Source organism: Oncorhynchus nerka, linkage group LG22 (genome assembly GCF_034236695.1).
Source record: "Oncorhynchus nerka isolate Pitt River linkage group LG22, Oner_Uvic_2.0, whole genome shotgun sequence".
NCBI lineage: Eukaryota > Metazoa > Chordata > Actinopteri > Salmoniformes > Salmonidae > Oncorhynchus > Oncorhynchus nerka.
In genome coordinates this window covers 64,063,641-64,078,787 of record NC_088417.1, presented here as the reverse complement: position 1 = coordinate 64,078,787, position 15,147 = coordinate 64,063,641, and the positions used below count along the sequence as shown (strand labels likewise).

General features: G+C 44.9%; 1 protein-coding gene across 1 annotated transcript in view; it reads left to right on the top strand.

Annotated features, from left to right (window-relative positions):
* The window catches only part of LOC115105481 (E3 ubiquitin-protein ligase TRIM37-like), a 28,269-nt gene extending 19,482 nt beyond the window's left edge, over window positions 1-8,787 (top strand). Inside the window, 8 exon segments of the mRNA XM_029627579.2 lie at window positions 1,537-1,619; window positions 2,710-2,898; window positions 3,054-3,350; window positions 3,544-3,699; window positions 3,839-4,028; window positions 4,967-5,073; window positions 5,592-5,738; window positions 5,908-8,787. Coding sequence (XP_029483439.2) covers window positions 1,537-1,619; window positions 2,710-2,898; window positions 3,054-3,350; window positions 3,544-3,699; window positions 3,839-4,028; window positions 4,967-5,073; window positions 5,592-5,738; window positions 5,908-5,966 — 1,228 coding nt within the window. The 3' untranslated portion in view covers window positions 5,967-8,787.
* The last annotated feature ends 6,360 nt before the right edge of the window (window positions 8,788-15,147 follow it).

The following is a 15,147-nucleotide window of genomic DNA, read 5'->3' as shown; positions in this document are numbered from 1 at the left end:
GCCCTTCCCCACCATCCGGGTTGTGCTACTTAGAAAAAGTGTTTTATATGACTAGTGTATGCGTACCTCATCGACGTGTTTTCAAACCCCTGCAACCAGAGAGGCTGAGAGTGGAGTGCAGCGCTGGATCATCAGCCTCGCATGTTCTCTCTCCCCCATCCACCCCCTCATTGTGAGCTCTCCAGATGAGCCGTTCATGAGTCATCATTGCTCCTCATACTGCCTGGCTGGCTGAGTGTAAAACACCAACACGAGGCTCACCAGCTCCTTCCTCACACAAGCGCACACTTACATAGACATTATCACACATGTACCGTATGCATAAACACTCTCACAGAAGGGCTTCCCATGTCTTCATATAGACCTGTACTCGCATGCATACACACATTACATAGAGAACACACATTGTTCAATCTCCATGCCTCTCCTGAAACATTTAAATCCATGTTAGTGCTCCATGTTTGCTTTTAACAAGGATCCTCTCAGGCCCTGTGGGGGAAACTACAGTCAAGTGCCATCCCCCTCTCCTCCCACAAGGCACTTCTCTCTCGCGCTCGCAAAAGCTGTAATGCTGGTAGGGCTTTTTCTCCTCCAAGATGCTCTGGGATGCGTTGCTCCATCGTTCCCACGTCTATAAATACACTGAGTGGCGGCGAGTGAGAAAAGCTCTGCTGGATATCTCTGACTCATGTTGTGCTATGTGATGATATAATGGCAAGGGCTGCTGTGTTTCCTGTTGTCCCCTGGGACATACCTAAAGGCATGTGTACAGGGAAGGCTTACAGACTGATGTATACGAACACACAATGTACAGGCACACAAGTCAGTCACTTACTTGCACACTCTCAAATGGGCACGCACATCCCCATGGGGCCGTTTGGCCCCTGCTAAAAGAACAGCACGACTTATCATTAAGCTGTACCATTCGACAGAGAACATTGCAGTGTCCATCAATTTCATCAGTAGAGCTACTAGTTGGTCTGTGACAACAGAGCACTTTCTGTCTAATCACCCTAAAAAGCTTTTTGTTAAGGGAACACTGCTCGGTGATTTAGGGAGTCCTGGACATGCACACACTTTCTCATTGAAGAGTTGCTGGTCCAGCCAAGGTCTTGCGGATGCTGATTTATTATTTGTCTCATTAATGCCGTCTCCCAGCCTATAGTATTGGCCAAGGAACTCAATTTTCCTTAAGTGGGGTTGATTTGAACGTGCACAGTTTCTATACCCAAAGAGGTCCATGGAGGGAACGACATTTCCATGTCCCCCAAATGGTCACATCTCGCTGTCTTGTAACAATAAGTCGGCCAATAAAACCAATTGATAAACTGAATCAACTAAAACTCAGTTGACCAAATTTAAATGCCAGCGAGGCTATTTGAAATGATAGGTAGACTTGTTTTCCTGGTCTTGGCATGGTTTCGGCATTCAGTCAGCTTTAGTGTTGGCTGTCAGCTAAAGTTTTAGTGTTCGTTTGACCGTGACATTGTAGCAATGTTGTTCCCAGTCCTGAAGTTGATGGTCTCTGGTTCTCAGGTCTGGGGAGAATGACGTGGAGTTCAGTAGGAACCTGGATATGGAAGAGGGAGAACTGCCTGCCGCTGTGGCAGGAGCAGCAGGTAACCTCTTCCTCCCCTTTGTCTCCATCTCGTTCTCTCTCTACTCCCTCATCTGTTTTTCCATCTCCCTCCCCTCTTTTCTCTCCATCCCGTTCTCTCACAGCCTCGTTCTCCCTCTCATACTTTCTGTCTGTATGTCTCTCTTTCCGTCGCCTTTTTTCTCTCTTTTTGATCTATATCATCAGAACTCTCGTGTGTGTGTGTGTGTGTGTGTGTGTGTGTGTGTGTCTAATGGGGCTTAAAGAGGATGTCATGGGTGCTGATGTGGAATGTTTAAACTGTGTGTGTTAAGCCAAAGGGGAGTGTGAAAGGCTGCATAACAATCCATGTGTCAGTTTACTTTCATTTACATAGTGTTTAGGATGCACCTTTCTTTGGCAGATCTAAGCCTTGTCCTGTTACTCTTCGGTACTTTGATAATTGATTTAAACTTTAGCAACTCAGTGCGGGCCACCATTAAACTTGGACATGTTGGTAGTCCCTTTTACTTCATATCGGACTCTCCTCCAATATCCATTATTGCATGCCCCAATGCCTAATAGTCGGTTAGCCAGGGAGGTTATTCAAATTCAAATGTATTCATTAAACATTGGCTGCAAAGTGGATTATCATCCCCGCCTCCATTACTCTCACTGCCTCAGACAGAGTAGCGTTTTTTTCCAATCTAATCTCTCGCCTTTTGAAATGCTCATTGTATGCAGCCCTTAATGATTTTTATGCTGCTCTCGTAGCTGTGCGCCGGCTGACTCATTCACTACTGCAGTGAAATGGCTGGAGAGTTGAACTGAATCTTGGTGCAGGAGTTCTCTTGTCTGTAACTTAAAATGGAGATGCAGCATGGGCTGTTTAGTAGCCATTGAGCTCCGCTCTGTGTTAAACCTAGGTAAAGATTTCCTTTTGCACAAGTGTTCGATATGCTTTTTTCCAAACTCATTCGAAGTGTCAATTGACTCCCCTTGCTGCTCCTCCAACACTCGATAGATAGAAGCATATCCAGTGTAGCTCACATTTGGTCTCCCCTTTCAGTTTGCAACTGTTTCCTCACCATTGTACCTCTGAACATACCTTTCTCACTCTAACCCTCTCCCAGGAAGCTCTAACCCCGGGGCCAGGTCTCTGAGGCATAGTGGTGGTCTCTCCTCCGCTGGCAGCAACAACAGTTTGCTAGAAATTGACCCCGTCATCCTCATCCAGCTACTGGATCTGAAGGAGCGCAGCAGTGTGGAGTCACTGTGGGGCCTTCAACCCAGACCCCCTGCCTCCCTGCTGCACAGCCCAGGTAGGGTCTGTCTTTCACAGCCTCCTACTCTGTACAGGGTAGCCAAGCTAAGGCACAGTCACTCCCTCTCTGGCAGACATTAGGATAAGCGCTAATAGCCAATTAATCTTTTCATCTCCTTTTTTCACTCTTCCCTTTTTTCTCTCTCTCTCCAGTCCAAGTCCACTCCAGGAAGGAGCGGGGTGAGCGCAGGCCTCAGACAGTGAGGCGGGGAGCCCCAGACTCTGGGGTCCTGATTCGGCTCAAGGCACAGATGGCCGAGGTGCGCAGTAAGATGACGGATGTCAAGTGTCAGCTGGAGGCACGGGGGGAGACCAAGGCAGGGCCCTCCGGCGGGGCCACAGGGGGGGAGCAGGGGCCCTCTTACCACTCAGAGCTAGGGCCCAGCAGGAAGCCCATAGAGCTAGATCTGATGGGGAAAGGACCTGGGGTCTCCAGACACTGTCGCTCTGGTGAGAGTTGCTACACACACACACATAATACACACACACACAATACACACACATACACACAGACTACAATCTGTGGAATCGGATAGCATTTTACATCACGTTCTACTGTCAAACTCTTTGAAGACTAGATGGGCAGCTGGGGAGCTATCAACTGCTCAATCAGATGTTTATCTAGCTGTGGTTTGTGTGGCAGGAGGGAAGAAGGCCTCATCTCCCAAGCAGGATGGGAGCAGGCTGGGCCTAAGGAGGGCTGCAGACGTAGTTGAGAAGGAGCTGAGAGGCCAGAGCGGTGGAGAGTCGTCCAGCGACCAAAGCCTCTTTCCCAGGGGCACCTCCAACGGATCAGAGGGTCAGTAGTAAAGCCAGGCAGAGGTGTCGGGGTTATCAGTGTTTAGACCACCATGGATCTACCTATGTTCCCAAATAAATGATTGTCAGCTGATGACTTCTGACTGACCAGTGTTTCCCTGTGCGGTGTCATACTGTAGGAGCCCTGAAGCCACGCAGCACCCACAGCTCCCCTCCCTATCTGGGCAGCTCGTCGTCCTGCTCCGAAAACAAACCCTGCAGCTCCAAACACGACCAGGAGCAGCTCTACGGGTCTGACCTGTACGCTCTGGAGGTCCTCAGCTGCATCTCCACCGCCACCATGGCACGACCCAGGACCAAAACCATGGGGTAAACTAACACCCTGTCCTAAATCCAACCCTAGCCCCTATGCATTTGTGGAGATCCAAAGCGATTGGATTGAAATTCTATTGTTTATTTTTCCCATATCTAATATTTTTTCATACAGTCCAGGTGCTTGGAGAATGGAGCTTGATAATTGAAAAGTGTACTTGACAGTTGAGAATATAAACTCCCTCATACAACATTTCTGTTTGCTCCACAATCTTTTAATGGATCGTTTTAAACCAACGCTTTAGTTATTATTCCTTTATCAAGTGTTTAGCCCCTGCCAAAGCCTCCAATTTAACAATTTGTTTTTTTTTGGCTTCATATTTTTTTTGTGTTTACTGTTTCTTTATTACTTCACTGTGCCAACCTTGGCTGGGTTTTAAAAGAATGCCGGATAAGTGAAAATAAAGTGTGCTGCTGCTGTTGTAGCTAAGTGGTATTTCTGTGGCACCCTATTTGGTATTGCAAATTGACCCTCCCAGTGGACCACAAAGGCCTTGAGAGCCAGCTTTCTCTAAAATAACTGTTTAGCTTTGGAATAAACCAGCTACTAGAGTGGTGAAAATGTTGCTGTTCCTATCCATCAGTGTTCTGTAAGTTTTGTGTGGACCCCAGGAAGAAAAGCCGCTGCTTCTTTAACAGCTAATGGTGATACGAATACAAATCGTAAATCTCAACAATAGCATAGAAAGAATTTAAGAAAAATGTCTATTGAAATCATACAATTTCGCTTGTGCTTAAAATAAGAGTGGCACATCTACTTTCCTCCTGTCTAGCATTTGTGTGGATAGTCATTTTTATTAATTGATGGACCACTCTAGGAGCAGTGTAAAAAGGTCTTGGCAGTGGCCACGGGGATTATCTGAGGTGATTTTGTGCAGGAGGCTTTGTGAGAAGGGAATTGTGTAAACTGACACCCTCCTTCTCTCCTCCCTCAGGGCCGGCCTGCTGACGGACAGCTCTCTGGACTGTGACTCGGAGCCGGCTGAGATCCGCCAGTCACTGCTCTTCCTGGCAGAGGAACCCTCTTCATGCCCCAACGAAGGTGAGCCCTCACTGCTCTAACACCCCTCCCTTCCTCCACCTCTAGCTCCACCCTCCTCTACGGAGGATTGTGATGGCACTACGGCTTGAGCTCCACTCTTCATCTTAAGTGGATAGAATGTACTGTAATCTAATTACGTACTGCAGGTAGAGTTAACAGCTTCTTTGAGAAGGGTATTTTAAAATGTGTTTCTCCTCCAGCATCTCTCCTAATGAACTCTGGGGTGAGTCCGTGTCTGTAGAGAGAGCGAGTGGGTGTCTACTTGGCACTGGTGTGCAAGATGAGACCATCAGTGCCAAGAGCACACCTGTTCCCCTTACCTGTGAGACTCCGCTATAAGGTTATTTCTGTCTCCCCCACCCTGTTTCTGGACCTTTTTTTTCCTTTACATCTTTCTGCTGTTTTCCTTTTTGACCCCCCCTTTCTGTTTACCTATGTGCTCTCCCTTTTCTGTTTTCCTGTCTCTCCCTGTCATTCTGTTTTCCCTTATCTTGTGTGTCCCTCTTTCTGTCTGTCAGGTCATGTTGTCCAGAAGCGGACGGTGGTACTGCTGCCAGGTATGAGTAGTGATAGTGAGATCGACTGTGACACAGAGAACGAGGACGAGGTGGTGGTCCTGGAGGCTGGAGATTGTCGCTACGACACCCCGGCACTGCCCTGCGCAGGTCAATATTGTTACCTGCTGTAACCCCCTCACACAGGAACAGGCATACCCTAGTATGGGGTTTCATTTCTGCACGTTCTCCATACACATTTATCCTCAAATCAACTTGCCAGTTCCTTGGAAGAAAATTATTGCTATGATTAAATGCTTCTTTTCTTCTTTCCTCCCAGGAGACCAGTTGATATCTGATGACCTAAGCTTCACCACAGTGGAGACCACAGACAGGTGATTCCCCTCCAATTTGGACACCACAGCCGGTCTAGACAGTGGCAATCGCCATTTGGGAACTGGATCGTAGTGTATATAACTTTAATGCACATGAGCATTTGTGTAGACACGTGCATGCACTCATTCTAGTCACTGACAACCCAAATACTACGAATGCTACAACTCACTAAATAAGCACCTTGATGATGACGACTAACTGCAAAATGTGTCACAATATATTTGGTCACATTCATTCATCTTTTCATTTTAAATGTACATTTTATGAAATATGAGTTTATGGGGCGATGAACAATATATTTGCGAGAGACATATATTCCTGTCGGTGTTAAATAAAATAGGAAGTTATAATATGTAACTAATGAGGTCATGGTTGACTTTTGCAATGTCTACATACTCAGATTGGGCTTTGGTCTGGGCATTATGAGCTAAGGTGAATTTTTAGAAAGAAGCAGGGGGCACCTGCTTCACAACAAAGAGAACATCAAAAGCTCTCTGCCTTTCTGATTCAATGAGGTGCTATTGATGTATTTGTGTGGAGGAGCACAGTCAAGCAGGTATCACACAGTGCTGTAATGAACACTCAATTCTGGTTAAGTCTAAACAAATGCCTTGAAATGAAGTGGACACATTTACAACCTTAATTCCTGTATCAATATGGCTTAAAACGTGTTAGGAACCCTTTACGTTAACTGAAGGAAAGGCGGGGATGAAACACAAGGAAAAATTGCCCAAAGTCCCCTCTGCGTAAATCTTGTCAATGTAAACTACTGTACTTCATCAACTTCTCCCGTTAGATTGGAGTTGCTTTCCCCCCAGTAAATCATTCAGAACAAGAACCTGCTGTGTAGACAAACATTGCTGCTGTGTAGACAAACATTGAAATGTGGATCAATGGTACGGCCTCCTCTGGCCTGTGTAAAAGATGGCTACATTTTGAATTGGTATTGAGTGAAGTCTTACTAGGGAAATGACTCTTGCTCACAGTATTGAGTGGATTCTGACTGAATTGATTATTAACCATTCTTGATTGACGGTCTGGGCTTCAAGTGCTCGTTGACCTTGTCTCTTCATTGCACATCAAAGCTGACATACATTATTCGTACATACAGGGTTCTTTCTTTCATGAAGAAGTGTTTTCTGCAGCTCTTGTCAAGATGAGCTCTGTAACATAGGCACATGTGTAGGTGTTGTTTTGCGTTTTCTTCCCTGATAGCATTTGTGTCCACACTGTAATTTCCATCTTCACTCTTTCCCTGTGCTGTGTGAGCAACTCCTCCCAGTTCAGCTTTTCGGCTTGACTTTGGGTCCATACAAATTCACCGGTTTTGACTTCTATGAAGCAGATGCAACTCAGTGGATTCCTTTCCCTGTTCAAACATGGTCTTAAATGGATTCAAATGTTACACTCCATCTTCTTGGGTCTAGATACATTTTATTTGAGTTAATTATTAGCAAAAATTTGTTTGACTGAGACGTGTGTAAATAAGTGTTTGTTTTGTACAAAGACTCCCCAACAATGATGTGAATATTTTTCTTTAAAGTGTGTAATTGGACCCATTACCTTTTAAATTTTTTCCTTTTTGCCCATCAGAGGGTGCCATTTCTGCCTTAAAGTTTAGCTTTGCTCTGTGACCGTGGACCATTTTTCTTTACACAGTGCCATTTTATTGCTTTCAACCCTTAAAATGAATCTAAAGACCACACTAGTGTCCACATGGACATCATAATAGAAACTGTTGTTGCTTTTTGGAGAACAATGAACACTGACAGTCGTAATTTGAATAAAGTGGTGACCCAAACCGAATCTGTAAACATTTCTATCCCTTGAAAGGGAGATATGTAAGATGTCTCAAAGTATACTAATGTGCATTGACTAATAAGGAAATATGTTTCCAAATGCCTGAGTGGAGAGCTGAGTGGTTAACGCTGTTAATATCTTCCTATGTCAGCTATAGGATGTCTGATGCTAAACCCACAGCTGCACATCTTCCTAATGTTCCATTGTGTGCCTAGAATCACATGGCTTTAATAGGGTTGAACAGGCAGAGTGTGGAAAATATGCTTAAAACCTCTTGTGCCCTTGAAAGGGTGTTTGTATATACAGCTTGAGACTCATCCTGATATGGTCTTATTGTGTCTATATCGATTTCTGTGTTGTGTGTGTGTACACTGCACATTTCTGTTACTGCCCAGGTTTGAGATGTGTGTGTGTACACTGCACATTTCTCTTACTGCCCAGGTTTGAGATGTGTGTGTGTGTACACTGCACATTTCTGTTACTGCCCAGGTTTGAGGTGTGTGTGTGTACACTGCACATTTCTGTTATTGCCCAGGTTTGAGGTGTGCGTACACTGCACATTTCTGTTATTGCCCAGGTTTGAGGTGTGTGTGTGTACACTGCACATTTCTGTTATTGCCCAGGTTTGAGGTGTGTGTGTACACTGCACATTTCTGTTACTGCCCAGGTTTGAGGTGTGTGTGTGTACACTGCACATTTCTGTTATTGCCCAGGTTTGAGGTGTGTGTGTACGCTGCACATTTCTGTTATTGCCCAGGTTTGAGGTGTGTGTGTACACTGCACATTTCTGTTACTGCCCAGATTTGAGATGTGTGTGTGTGTGTACACTGCCCAGGTTTGAGGTGTGGGCTGGCTGGCTGAGGAAAGGCACTAGAAAGAAGGTGATTAGATGTTTTTGAGTGTTCATGCTCTCCTTGTGTTTGTTTTGTATTGTCCCAGAATGCAGTGGGAATTTATGTTGATATTCTTTTTTTGTACTTATAATATGACATGAACAAATTAAAATATTGTTTGGTTTCTTGAACTGGAGCACGTTTGTTTTTGTAAACTACATATGGAAATACTTGTCAAATGGCTGAATAACGAAAATCCAGTGTTTTTTGTTTTATTGAACACACTGCATGAGAGATCAATTGCAGATGAGGGGTTACGCAACTTTTTCCCCCAATGATTTTAGAAACAGCGTTTTTCAAGCAATTGGGGACTAATTTGAGTTTGCGCTACTTAAACATTCCAGTCAGGCTTCCGCTCACTTCACAGCACCGAAACTGCTTTATTGGAAATCAGTAACCACGTTCCCATCCTGTTTGTATGCATGTAGCCTTAAGTCATCATACTGTATAAACAAAAATCACGACGGGTGTGATGGAAACCAGTAGTTTCGTTACAATTTTATAAATGTCGATAGATAATTTGTTCGTCTGGCATGGTGGGATCTTTTTGTATTAGTAGAATGTAGTTATGCGAGAAATGTTGGTGGGAATGCCTATATGCGCAAATGTTGCTATAATAAACATATCGAAGTCAACTTTTTGAGTCACGTGACGAAATGGTGTGTGTGTGTGGGCCTCCCTCTACCACTCGGGAAACCGTACAGTTTATTAGGCTACAGATGAAATAAATTGATGGATTTCACAGGGTGGTAAAAGTGCACGGCATTGGTGATGAGCTTGATGATCCTTTCCAATAAATATCGAGGGTATATCTGGTGACATGATGATCGATGCTTGACTGCCGTTTGACAAATAAAAATATTCTCGCTCTTATAATTATCACATGTATATGTTACGCCCCTGAAAACAGGGGAGAAATAATCACGAGAGTGATACCGTGTTGTATTCTCAATTCAACTTTTAGTTCAATGAGAAAAGACCACCCATATTCCTGGGGAAAATCGCGGAGACCAGAGCAATCGATCTCCGGCTCATAGATTAAGAGCATTTCGTAGATCACAGATTAACACTTTTAGGCACCACAAAATAAAGTAATCAATATAACGTTTACACATTACTCTCACAATTCGTACCCTTTGACAGATTTGAACTATAACACAATTATATGAATGTTATCAATTTCAAGTTTCAACTGTTCTGCCTTACTATTATTCAACCATGCTGGTCATTTATGAACATTTGAACATCTTGGCCACGTTCTGTTATCTCCACCCGGCACAGCCAGAAGAGGACTGGCCACCCCACATATGCTCTCTCTAATTCTCTCTTTCTTTCTCTCTCTCGGAGGACCTGAGCCCTAGGACCGTGCCCCAGGACTACCTGACATGATGACTCCTTGCTGTCCCCAGTCCACCTGACTGTGCTGCTGCTCCGGTTTCAACTGTTCTGCCTTATTATTATTCGACCATGCTGGTCATTTATGAACATTTGAACATCTTGGTCATGTTCTGTTATCTCTACCCGGCACAGCCAGAAGAGGACTGGCCACCCCACATAGCCTGGTTTCTTCCTAGGTTTTGGCCTTTCTAGGGAGTTTTTCCTAGCCACCGTGCTTTTACACCTGCATTGTTTGCTGTTTGGGGTTTTAGGCTGGGTTTCTGTACAGCACTTTGAGATATCAGCTGATGTACGAAGGGCTATATAAATAAATTTGATTTGATTTGATCAATCTCTATCAACTAATACTGAATGCATATTTTTAACCTTAGATGTTTTAAGATCCTCACTAATACTTTTTAATGTATAACAGGCTATGAATATTTCCTTTAACCTGTCACACTCCCCGACAAAATAAATGTTGTCCCAACATTACGAACATTGTCTTCAACAGTCCGTATGCACTGGACCTAGAAAATCCTCTTCTGTAAGGTAGTACTTGAGCAGAGGTCAAGTGTCACAGTTCAAATATAACTAACAAGTTATATTCACAGTCCATATCTGTTGACCAGCTATATAACATAAGCAGTATTTTCTCATACTATTGATCCACAGTCCATCAATTTTAATGATCTATATGCATAGTCTGCAAATTGTCTCTTTTGACAGTCTGTGAAATCAGACAGTAGTCCATGGTCAAACATGTCAACTCTGTAGCCTCATGTTTGCTGAAGCCCATACATGTAAGGTGGCTGAAAGTAACATTGCTGTAGTGATGGCAGCCATGGAACCAATCCTGGTGCAGAGTAGACAGGGAACAACTGTGGCTGTATACTGTAGCAGGAAGGGATACCAAGCTGATCATAGGTGATACGTCTTGGAGGGTGTCTCTCTCTTTGTGGCAGCTGGTAGGCTGGTTCCTCAGGTTCAGCAGCATCAGGAAAGGCACTTGGTGGATGATCATCAGGCAAATTTTCAGCAGGCAAGTCTTTAACTGTTGTTGTCTCCTCCAGTTGCTTTTCAACAAGAGGCTGTGCTGGTAGCGTATCAGGGACTGGCACTGCAACTGTCTGTTTCACTGTTGGGGGTCTGTGTTCCCACTCTCTCGCTGGTTTAGCATTCCTCTCCTCAGGTACTGTAGGAGATGTGGGAACCTGTAGCGGCTCATGATGGTCATATTCATCCCCGCTGTCTTCATCAGAATTTAGAGGCTGTGATGCAGGCTGGTGTCTCCTCGTTTTTGGACTTTTGTCCACTTTGGTAATTTCTGGTTGTGTCTCAAAAGGTAAGTGGTCACACGACATGAGCAGGTTTCTGTGCAGGACCCTGGAGCGTCCCCTACCCTTTTCTTGTCTCAATTCATAAATCGGCAGGTCTGAACCCATTTGTCTCACCACTGTGAATTGTATCTTCCCAATAGTTTCTGAGTTTTCCTGGTCCTCCTCTTGGTGTCAGGTTTTTAATCAGAACTCGCTCACCAGGCTGTAGCACTGAACTCCTAACTTTAGTGTCATAGTACTTCTTACTTCTTTCAGCGGCTTTCTGAGCATTTTCATTTGCAATGGCGTATGCTTCTTCCATCCCTCGTTTCCAGTTCTCCACGTATTCTCGCTGGTTACTGGAACCTGCCTCTGTGCACAATCCAAAGAGCATATCAACTGGAAGCCTGGGTGATCTCCCAAACAGAAGATAAAATGGTGAATAGCCAGTCACTTCGCAACGGGTGCAGTTATAGGCATAAACCAGTTTGTTCAGAGACTCCTTCCAATTTGACTTTTGTGTCTCAGTTAGTGTCTTTAACATTTGCAACAATGTTCTGTTCATGCGTTCCGCTTGACCGTTTCCCATCGGGTGATAGGGTGTTGTCCTGGACCCAGCCATGCCACTGAGTTTCTTTAACTGATGGAACAACTCCTTTTCAAATTCTCCCCCTTGGTCATGGTGGATGCGGGACGGGAACCCAAACTTCAGGGCAAAGTCATTGAAAATGAGATTTGCAGAAGTTTTACCTGACTTTGATGTGGTGGCGTAGGCTTGAGTGAAACGTGTGAAATGATCAACAATCATGAGGATGTACTCATATCCCCCTTTGCATCTGTCGAGATGAAGGAAGTCTATACATACCTGTTCAAATGGCTGTGTTGTCACAATGTTTGTCAGAGGAGCTCTTGTTGCATGGGCTGGCTTTTTCTGCTTGACCCAGCTACAAGTTTTAGTCACATAGTGCCCGATGTCAGATTGCATATATGGCCAGAAGAAGTGGTCACGTACTAGTGATACAGTGCGGTCAGTACCTTGGTGTCCCATGTTATTGTGCAACTCTTCCATCACTTTACCTTTGTACTGCTCTGGTAGAACTAACTGCTTGCGGGCTGTAGTGATTCTGTACAGAATGCCATCACTGTCTATTGTCAATTTGTCCCATTCTCTGAATAGGCATTTTGTCTTTGGACTGAATTTCTTTTGCTCTTTAACTGGCGGTTTGGAACCAGACAGTTTGAAATTGAGCACAGGACGGATGACCGGATCAGATTCTTGTGCTTCTCTTATCCCATCTTTTGGGATCGAGCTGGTTGTTGCAGTGGTTGTCTCACCTTCAGCTGATACTGACATAGATGCAGCTGAAAATGACCAAGGTACAGCCTCTTTGTGTACCTCTGTACCTCAACTGCTTGTGTCGTGGCGGCGATGGTGTCTGGTGGAAGCTCCTCAGAACATTCTCTCATCAGTGACTCTACATCCAGTGGCATCCTTGACAAAGCATCTGTATCACCGTTCTCTCTGCCTGGCCTGTACTTTATTGTAAAGTGGAAATCAGCCAAGTCTGCAACCCACCTGGAAGTGGTTGCGTTCAGTTTTGCAGTCGACAGAATGTAGCAGAGCGGGTTGTTATCGCTGTATACAGTGAAGGTCGGAGCATAGTACAAATAGTCATGGAACTTATCAGTGATTGCCCATTTTAGAGCTAGAAATTCTAGCTTGCTCGAGTGGTAGTGATAGTTCTTCTCAGCTGCTGTTAAGGTTCGAGAGCCATAAGCAATGACCCTAAGCTTCCCCTCTTGCTTTTGATAAAGAACTGCTCCCAAGCCTTGGTGTGACGCATCAGTGTGTACAACAAATGGCTGAGTGAAATCAGGGAAACCTAAAACTGGTGGGTGAAGCAAACACTCAATCAGCTGTTCAAGTGCCTGTTGATGCTGGTCAGTCCACAGGATTGGCTTGTTTGAGGGCACCACATGACTTACTTTCTTTGTTTTCCGTGGGTGGTCAGGTAATTTCTCTGAATCGAATCTGCTTTCAGGAGGTCATACAGGCAGCTGGCACTCCTAGAAAAGTCTTTGATGTGCTGTCTGTAGTAAGTGAGTAAACCAAGCATTTTTCTGAGCTGGCCCACAGTCTCTGGTCTGATTTCTTTCAATGTTCTTACTGCTTCAAAATCGGCTGGGTCAACTCGGCTGCCCTCTGCAGACACTATTCTGCCCAAATAACGGACCTGGGGTTTAAAGAGATCACACTTACTTGGTTTGAGTTTAATGCCATACTCTCTGAGACGCTGCAAAACTTTTCGCACATCATTCACATGGCTGTTGAATGTTTTACTGAAAACTAGCGTGTCGTCCAGATAAGGAATGCAGATGTTATCCCGGAGCCCTTCCAAACAGTCCTCCATACACCGCTGAAAAGCTGCAGGAGCGTTCATGAGGCCGAATGGCACACGTATCCACTCATAGAGTCCCCACGGTGTCACAAATGCTGTCAGTGGTCTGCTTTCTTCAGAGATGAACCCCTGGTGATACGCTTTCCCCTGATCTAAGAGGGAGAACCAGGAATTACCACCTAAACTGTCCATGATGTCTTGGACCCGAGGGATGGGCTGGCGGTCGGGATGTGTCTTTCTGTTCAGGTCTCTGTAATCTATACACAACCGGAGGGTCCCGTCCTTCTTACGGACGCACACGACAGGTGAAGAATATGAAGAGTTTGACTTCCTAACCCAGCCCTGGACTATGAGGTCATAAATGTAACCCTTCATCTCCTGATACAGTGGCCTGGGCACTGACATGTATGTGCGCTTTACTGGTTCAGAGTCCTTTAGAGAAATAGTCATTTTCAATCGTTCAATGCAGCCAATGTCATTGTCTGATCTGGAGAAGGAGTGACACTCTTCTCTAAGCATTTGCCTAACAACCTCTCTCTGCTCTTCGGTTAGGTGAGTTAAACCTACTGGTGGATCCCACTGTTCAGTAGCAGTACATGGGGTTCGAACGCTGGTGTGATTCACTGTGGCTGAGGTGACAGTTTTTTCAAAGACTTGGGCAGGTAACACAGTCATGGTTTGTACTGTACCGATTATTGTGCGTCCTAGCAGGGCAATGTCGTGGTCAGTGGGGTTAGAGACATCAAGCAGGATAACTGGAAAAACACCTTTCCTGACTCTGACTAGTGTGTCAAATAACTCAAGGTCGTCTGGCCACTGCGGGTTCAGGTCTGGCTGGAAAAGCATTGTCATGTCATCTTTGAAAGGCTGGGAAGCTACACGGCACTCAATCTGAATGCTACTGTGTTTTGGTACAGCAACCTTCTCTTTCTTGGTTTTCATTGCATATTCATCTGTCTGTTCTGCGCTAACAGCCTGTATAAAAGCTCTCACCTTGTTTCTTTTGAGGCTTGGGAAAGCTGTTTTTACTGTACTGTATCGTTTAGTCTTTTCGGTCATTGTCAGGATGTGCTCGATAACATTGAAACCTATGATGGAATGAGATAGGTGACAGCCTTTCATTACCAGCACCGGGATGATCAGTTCCTTTGTTTGGTCAGTTTCAGAGGCTAGCCGAAAAGTTGTTTCAATCCATCCCAGGTACGGCATTTCAGTCCCATTTCCTGCAGTCAACCTTAGATCATCAGGTGAGTCCAGGATTTCTGAAACATCTCTCAGCCTTGCGTTTGGGAGAGATTCATCTTTCCATCGTTCATCAATGACCGATACCTGAGAGCCTGTGTCCCATAGAGCTTGGAGGTGGTGGCGATTCAGGTGACACTCAATAAGGCACTGT